General features: G+C 33.8%; 1 protein-coding gene across 1 annotated transcript; it reads left to right on the top strand.

The window, feature by feature from the left end:
* The first annotated feature begins 1,730 nt into the window (after nucleotides 1–1,730).
* On the top strand, nucleotides 1,731–2,683 carry LOC129076381 (olfactory receptor 51G2-like). The gene is given in 2 exon segments (XM_054580555.1): nucleotides 1,731–2,523; nucleotides 2,526–2,683. Coding segments are annotated over 2 exon segments (951 nt in total).
* The last annotated feature ends 6,591 nt before the right edge of the window (nucleotides 2,684–9,274 follow it).

Raw genomic sequence — 9,274 nt, 5'->3', positions numbered from 1 at the left:
CTCTCTATTTCTTTCTCTTCTATTACTGTGTCTTTTCCCTATTGCTGTCTATTTCTCTTAATCATTATTTATGCCACTTTCTATCTCTATCTACCATTCTATCTCTATCTCCATTACTGTATATTTTTGTGTATGGAATAGCTTCTTAAGAATGCAAAGAATATGTCATGAAAATATGTTAAATTGACTACATAAAATTATGTATGTCATGTATATGAGAAAATGAACAAAGTTAAAAAACAAGATAAAATTATATTCAAAATATAAATGTGAAACATCTAAATTACAATTAATATTTTTTTAAAAATTAAGTATTTATTTCCCTTATTTTTGTACATGCATATGCTTATCTATATTTCTTAACATGCCTTTCAGTGAGAATCACTTCCTCATCTTTAAAATCTAACTGAAGATTCTGAGAATAATTATTCATAGTTAATTACTCCCTCAGGACCGGTCTCATCTTGCTTCCCCTGCCAGTCAGCTAGGCCCATATAAGTAGAAGTAGAAACCATATCCACAGCCCAGTTGGAAGGAAACAGCAAGAAAGGGGATGCATGGATGCTTGCTCTCAGTTCCACCTAGATAAGTAAGTATCTGTTATCTAAGATTAACTAGCTGTAATTGTGCCTAATGATAAACTGATACTGGCTTGTACCATTTCAGCAAAGCTGATTATAAACATCTCAGTTCTACATTCAGTGGCAACACGGTAGTAGCATTAAATTGCAAACAGTAGAAGTATTTCATCAAAAAAATTGGTAACTGGCACAGATCAGGGCATTTCACTCAGAGAGCTGATTGTTAAACATTTATTAGCCCTCCATGGGTTATAACTAAATGAGGGCCTTACCCTAGCATGAGAGGAAGAATCACTCTCACTCACCATTGCTATTCCCAAACCTCTGTCTGAATTCCACTTCTGGCCCTTAATCTTAATCCAAGACTCTGCTACAGACGAGTAGAATGTCAGTGCAACAAACTCGTTCCCAGATAAAGGACCCTAGTCCTGAACCCCAGCAGCATGATCACACTTAGCCTGTGAGACCCTGATGCTTTTGGTGTTGCTCTCAGCCCTGACTCCATGTTCTTGAAGGAGACACTGACCCTCTTGTGAAACACAGAGAAGCTTTCGTCATTGACCATGGATAGCAGGTAGTGAAAGTATCAACTGGTGAGTTAAAAAAAAAACATTAGAAAATATTAAAAACTAGGGGAAACTCTCTTAGTTTTCTAACATACTAATTTTTCTTTTTTATTTCATGCAATGAATATTCATTGTGAATACCTGAATTAGAGATATGTGACACTCCCAAGATCATTAGTCTATTAAATGTATGAATGGTCTTTACTACTATCATGTAACTGCTACTCATTCACTCCTGTATAAACTACAGAAAGTTACCAGATATTTCAATCCTTAATTTTTATATAAAATTGTTATCTCTATGCTTACTATCCCTGCCTTGCACTCCCTTAAATGACCCAGCTTGAGATTTCTATTCCTGCATTTTGCATGTAGCCCATATGGGAAAACTCTTCCACATATCTAACTAGATTTCTCTTTAATACACTGTGATTTTCATATCCCCTTGTTTCAGACATAAGTTTTTCATTTATTCTCAAAGAAGATGTTTTATATATGACTGTCAGGAGCTCAGAACTTAATGTACAATAACTAATAAGTGATATGTATTTTTTAGTCTTCAAGGGCTTCCTAATATCTTCAAATGAAGTCTCACTATGATATTTCCAATGGTTCCATTGAATTCACACCAGCATCATTTACTCTTGTGGGTATCCCAGGATTAGAAGCAAAGCATTTCTGGATATCCATCCCTTTCTGTCTAATGTACATCATCATCTTCATTGGAAATGGCATCATTCTTCACGTCATCAGGACTGACACTGTTTTGCACCAGCCCATGTACTTCTTTCTGGCCATGCTGGCCTTTGTTGAACTCGGGGTTTCTGCTTCTACCATGCCTACTGTGTTAGGCATTTTCCTTTTTGGCATTCATTATGTCAGTTTTGGTGGTTGTCTCCTCCAGATGTTTTCCATGCACTCTTTTACCCTCATGGAGTCAGGTGTCCTTCTGGCTATGTCTGTAGACCGCTTTGTGGCCATTTACAACCCACTGCGGTACACAGCCATCCTGACAATTCCCCGCATTACTGGGATGGGTGCCACCATTGCTTTACGAAGTGTGATGCTCATGTTACCACTGCTTTTTCTCCTGAAGGGTCTGCCTTTCTGTGGCCACAACACCCTCACACACTCTTACTGCCTCCACTCAGATCTGATTAAATTGCCCTGTGCAGACACCCGTCCCAATAGCATACTGGGTCTCTTTGTCATTACCTTCACATTTGGGCTGGACTCATTGCTCATTGTGGTTTCTTATGTGCTGATTCTTCACACAGTAGTGGGAATAGCTTCCGGGGCAGGGCGGTGGAGGGCACTCAACACATGTGTGTCCCATATCTGTGCTGTGCTTGTGTACTATGTTCCCATGATAAGCCTCTCTTTGGGCGGCATTTACCTTCACTCCTCCAGACTGTCATGGCCAATGCATACCTCTTCTTCCCACCTGTGGTCAACCCCATTGTTTATAGCATTAAAACCAAGGAAATTCGCAACAGCATTGTTCGTACACTGTCTAGAAAGAGGGGTGAGGTCTAATTAAACAGACAATACCCTGAATATCCTGAGAATACAAGAACTTGGATCAGACCTATTGACTGGATATTACCCTTACAAATGGAAGAATTCCATAGTTTATTATTGCTTATGAATGAGCTATACACTTTAGTGGATGTGGAAAAGAAAAATAATCTGCCTCCACTTCTCCCTGAGAAAAGGAAATGTCATTACTTTGAAGTAAGTGTATTGAAAGAAACAGAGGACCTGGTCTTTGTTTTCTTTTTCTGGTGAGGACACCATTTGTTTATTGAATCCTTGAATATTCAATTCATTTGTTTTTTTTCTCCCTTGGTAATAGGTAGAATGCATCCTGGGAAGTTTCTTTTTGCAGTTATGTACAGTTTAGTGAAACACATTTGTGAGCGAAAAGAATAAGAACACAAAAGAGTGTATATTATATTATAACATTTATATGAAGTTGAAAAATGAATGTAACCACTTAGTGTCAAAAACAACAGAACAGTGGTTACTTATGATGAATGTGGAGGTGAAAGAATAACTAGGAAAACACATGAGGAACTTTTTGGAATGATAGAGATGCTCTATGTTGTGTTAGGGATGTAAGTTATAAAACTGTATCTATTTGTCAAGCTGGTACTGCTAAAATTTTTTCATTTCAATATAGCTCAATTTTACGTCTAAAACTCATAATAATATTTAAAGGACTAAAATTAACAATACCAATAATCATTGGGTCACATGGTGAATGGAAGTATAGAAGATACAAGAAAGGCATAATGTTGATGTGTTAAAGCTGGATGATGGCTAGATGGAGGTTTAGGATAATGGTCTGTTTGCTTTGTACATGTTTGAATGCTTTTAATAAAAATTATTTTAAAAATACTAATGGTGATAATATTAAATCATTATTGAACATGGGCCATGACTCAGAGATAACTTTCAGTTGGTCAGGAAGGTAGGAAGGGAAGAAACAAAGTGGAGTAACCCCTCCTAGACAGGACCTGCAGTACTCAACTTTTTTTTCCATATAATTTTGACTTTCTACAAATTGCAGTGAATAGCATCATACACCAGAGTCTTGAATTATTTTTCAGTCACCAAAGTAATTAAGAGAGGTTTCTGTCTTAGAATAAATGATAAGAGTATAAGGTGATGGGTGGCATCATTTATATCTTTTTTCCTGCTTTTATCTAATTTACTCAAATTATTGAGTTTTCTTAATTTTTATATATCTATCTTTAAAAGTGCTGCATCAGTGGAATTATGAAAATGTACTAAGATATTTAAATAGTCTAGTCTTTAATTTTTCAAGGTAGCTCAGAAACCATTTGATAACAATTATTATTGGTAATCTCCATGACAAATCTATAAATTAGGTAGTGTCATTAATCTCATTATACAAATGAAGAAAATAAAAGTTACATAAATTTATCCAAGTCACACAAAAATGGTTTAAAAATTAAATAGAATGATTCATGTAAAAACAATTAGCACAGTTCCTGATAGAATTTACTCAATAAGCACTTAGATTGTATTATAGTCATATTTTCCACCAGTCAGATGAATGCGTGAATCTTACAGCCAAATTTCACCATGCATAGTACTAACGGTTCTATATTCTAATTCAAAGTTCAAAAACATCATAACTAAAGTCATAAATTTATTTGAGGAAAGCTCTGTACAATGCATCATACTAAGTGATTTATGTATGAGATATTGATATCAGTTAATTCAAATAAATGACATATGAAACAATTATAAGTAATCTTTACATGTTGCTGTTATGAAAGTGGAAACAGAGAAGTTAAGTGTCATGCTCCTAATCACAGAATTAGTAAGTGGTAGAATCCAGATTCAAAACTAGACAATCTAATTCAAAAGCTCATTCTCTAACCAATCATATTCTGAATTCTGTAATTAAAAATTCAAATCCATTTTTAAATTAAAATCTTGAAGAATATCAGGAAAATTAGAGAATAGTAACATAATGGTAAATTTGATGTAATGCTTAAGTTTAATGAACTTGTTGCCTTGGCATCCTAATATATACATAGAAGAGAGAAAGATGAAAAATAAGTCATACTGATACTCATGAAATGTGAGGTTGACAAAAAGAATAAGGCATTGAAATCTAACTGAAAGCAGCAGTCATGAGAGTTATATTTGTTTTATTTTGTGTTTTAACTAACAACTCTGATTTTTGAGGAATGATGAATGCATAGACAAGCAAGTAAGGATACCCCATGCCAAGTAGATGATAAAGGAGATTTAAACTAGAAAATGTGGCCTAAGTAAAATACACAGTTATTTGTTGTTGTTGCTGCTGCTGCTTTAAATGTAAGTACAAGGTCTCCAGCAATAGATGAATGGTTAACGAAGATGTGGTACATTCACACAATGAAATATTACACAGCAGTAAAAAATTATGAAATCTCGCCACTTGTGACTACATAGATGGACCTAGATGGTATTATACTAAGTGAAATAAGTCAGAGAAAAACAAATACCATATGGTTTCACTTACATGTGGAATCTAAAAAAATTTTTTAAAAAAACACAAAAAACCCCGGATTCATAGAAACAAAGACCAAAAGTATGGTTGTCTGAGGGGAAGGGGATGCGGATATGGGTGAATGAAAAGAAGAATATAGTCAATGGCATTGTGACAAGTTTTCATGGTGACAAGTGATTACTAGAATTAGTGGAGTGACCAACTTGTAAGATATGAAAATGTCAAATCATTATATTGGACACCTGAGACTAATGTAACTAATATAAGACTGTATACCAACTACACTTAAATAAAAAATTTAATATAGCAAAAATGAAGAATAGCCATGGACACTGTACAAAGTTGTTGAACTTTATTCTGAAAGCTATAACATGTCACTGGAAAGTTTTTCTCTGTAAGAAAGACACATGTGTGTATGTGTGTGTTGCATGTGTATAATTAAGGCAACATATCTTCTCAATGGTGGCGTAAGTTTTCTGTAATTCATGTCTATTAATTAGAACAATGGAACTCACTTTTTTCTCCTGAGTATAACATTCTGCTTAAGTGGTCTTAAAATTAGATTTTCTCTATTATCAAATTGTTAAAATTCATCTGAAAAATATTCTTAGCTAGTGGGTTGTACAGATATAGACAGCAGACAGCTTTGGGTGCTCCACTCTAATTCTAAGCTAATTTGGAGAAGTTTGAATTATGTTTAACAACTACTGGTTCTGGTAGTAGTCTTGAAAATATGTAGGAATATAAGCCTGAAACAGAAACATAATGTGAAACTAGGAAGTACTGGTTACATATTCAATTGCAAATATCCCATAAAATATCTAGTCAAAAATCCAATTTACTCAGTCATTGTGATCTTCAAATTATGAGAACCAGTTCTAAAATGAGGTCTACAAATGGAAAAGAGAAAAAAATGGGAAATTTCAAAGACAAGAGGATGCCCAAGACTCTCTATCTACTACTCCTCCCTCCCACACACAATATTGGACCAGGACAATTATAGGATAAATACTTGAATATAAAACGGCTTGAAAAATATATTTTGTAACTTCAATAAAAGTATAATTTTGAGACAATTAATAAGCAATACACAGACTGTGAACTGTGCATAAATGTGTGTATATATGTATATTCTGACTAAAGACATGAATCTAAATTAATATATTAAAAAATTGTAATTATCACTACTATATAATTCCAGAACATTTCCCAATATACCCCAATATAAATACTCCATCCCATTAGCAGTCACGCCTCATTCTGCACTGTCCCCAATTTGTAACGACCACTGATCAACTTTGGTTCAATGGATTTGACTATTCTGGACATTTCATGTCAGTGGAATCATATAATACATGACCTGTTATATTGAGCTTCTTTCAAAGAACATCAAGTTTTTAAAGTTCATTTCTGTTGTCAAAACTTTATTTCTTTTTATTGTCTGAATGAAATTTCACTGCATGGATATACTCTAGTCTACTTTTACACATGGAAGGCAGGATTCTGACCAAATAAAGTCTTTCTTAATCCCTCTCTATACATGATAAAGGTCCCCATCTTAATTCAGACAATTGCACAATTAATATAGAGATGGCCAGGCCCTTCTATTTCATATTTTCTATATTTTATTTAAACTTATTTCTACTCACTCAATGAATTTTATCACCTGTTCATAGAAAAAGCTATTCAACATCCATTTCTAACTTAGTTATCTTTTTTTTTAATGAAATGATTTGTTTCTGGTTTTCTCTAAATAATATGCAGAAGTAAGAGCCTCTTCTAAAAATTTGCTCTCTGTATTTCCTATTGCATTTTACAGATGAATACATTATTTCTATTTAATACTAGGAGTACTAAGGAACCACCAAAATAAGGAGTTACATCTTTTCTAAAATATCTTACTCTTCAATTGTTCTAATGGGTTTAACTAAATAATACCTAAGTTTTTTTATCTCTGACAATAACATTATGATTCATTGAGGTTCAAACATTTTTCACATATTTCAAAAGTATCTTAAAAATTATTGAGCAGGTCTAATTGTTAGTTACCCTCTATCTATATAAGTACAAATTTCAGAACCTGAGGAACTCAACTCAAGTCTATTTCATATTTATTCTGCAAAGCATTCATCTTATTTTCCCTGGAAAGATTTCACTTTATTTAGGGTCCATCCATTGTTTTTTTGGTGGGTGGTGGCAATTTGATAAACATTGTTTGTTCATTTTCTTGGTGTAAATACTCACTCCAGCTATGGCTGATTTTAATCAACCAACATGAAATCACTGGATGCAGGACTGGGAAGAGATGAATACAACCAGCTCTCCTGGGCCAGTATGAGCTGGTTCCAACATGTAACTGTCCTTAAATTTATACTAATACTTTTTCTAGAATGAATATAATTTTATGATAGATGAATGAGACGATTGAGTAAGACTGTTTTTTTTTCAATGCAGAAAAAACAGGTCTACTAATCAAGGCTAGACCCAATGACACACAACAAAAACAGTGTGACTACAAGTAAGGTCATCATACCTCAAAAGGATTCAAGTAATCTGTCCTGTAAGACTTAATTTTGTTCCGTGAAGAGAATGAGAGACTTTTCTTTCCTCTTCTTGATACCAAAGCTTACAATCCTGTTTCTAAGGTATTACCCCCCTCTTTTTTTCCAACTAAGTAAATACCTGCCATGAATTATAGTTCCCATCTGGGAAGCTCATGTAGATGTTGTGACTGGCACTAAAATTTTTTATCATTATTTCATCCAAAAAATGAACATGACTGGGAAAATTTGAATACAGAAAAAAAATGTGTCAGCAAATTTCTTGTAGGCAAAGCTTAGAAAGTGAAGGGAATTGCTGCTCTAGATGACTTTCCAAAGTCAGCTCCTTTAGGGACCTAAATAAGTCCCTAAATCAGTGCTTCTTCAATGGGAATTAGATTAAAGAAAGATTCCTTTTGTTGCTCTACCATTATGCTTCAAGATGTTTTAATTTTCCTGTACTGGATCATTATTTTTTAAAATGTGTCATTGACTTGCTTTGTGTTCTTTTGGGGCACTTTTGTCTCTTAGGAATATTTAAAAATAGATTCATATTGGTTCCCAGTCCCAAAGAGAAAAAGGAATTTGAGAATTTTTTAATATACAGAACCATTACTAGACAACAATTCTATATTCTGAACTATATTGTGCATTTTTTCATCTTTGATCAAGATAAACCAAAAACTCACTAGGGATTGGTGAAAACTAAACCCCCAGGTGCATCTTATAATACAAAACAGTCATCCTTCCCTATCTGAAACATTGAAATGATTTCTACTCTATGGCTTCTACAGGTACTACCACAGATAATCCTTGGTAAGTCTTTGGGGTTGAGATTCTACACTAGATTTGGGGAAATAGAGGATTGGTTTCAAAGAGAACACATGTTGTATCTGATCCAATATAAAGCTGGGATGTTAAAAAAAATGCAATAGTATCTTATGGTGGTTGAGTGATTAAAAACCAGAAAGATTTGTTTCATACTTCAGAATATTCCTAAGTCAGCTAGTGACACATAGGGTAAAACATTTTAAAAAGTATTGACAAATGAGAGGACTTCCACAGAATAATATTTGAGCTGATAACTGAATGCAAAGTTTATTTGTTAGAAGGTCAGAAAATTATACATGTTTAGATTGGAAAACATTCAGGGGAAATAATGCCCTTTAAAACATTCAAGTGAAATACTCATCACATATCTGAGGCCATTCATGTGAAGATAAATGTCTGTGGATTAGTAGCTACATTAATGGTTATTTCAATACATTTTAAGGACCTTTCTAAATATTTTAAATAAATTATGTCTTTTATCCTCACTGTTACCCAGTGTTATATTTTTATCCATTAACTTTATTTTAGCAACAAGGACAATTGAGACACATAAACTGGCTGAAGAACATGCAAAGTTAAAGAGGGGTATCCAGACTTTAAAATCTCTTGACTGACTTAGATCTGTGCATTAATGGCCATTACCTATGGCTGATGTCTATCACTGGAACTTAGAATGTGGACTTAGAACTTTACTGAGAAATTAAGAGGGAAGCTATTAGAGGCTCA

This window comes from Pteronotus mesoamericanus, unplaced genomic scaffold (assembly GCF_021234165.1).
Source record: "Pteronotus mesoamericanus isolate MK-2021 breed Mesoamerican mustached bat unplaced genomic scaffold, CSHL_Meso_final contig_591, whole genome shotgun sequence".
Lineage (NCBI taxonomy): Eukaryota > Metazoa > Chordata > Mammalia > Chiroptera > Mormoopidae > Pteronotus > Pteronotus mesoamericanus.
This window is presented reverse-complemented; position numbering and strand designations above follow the sequence as displayed.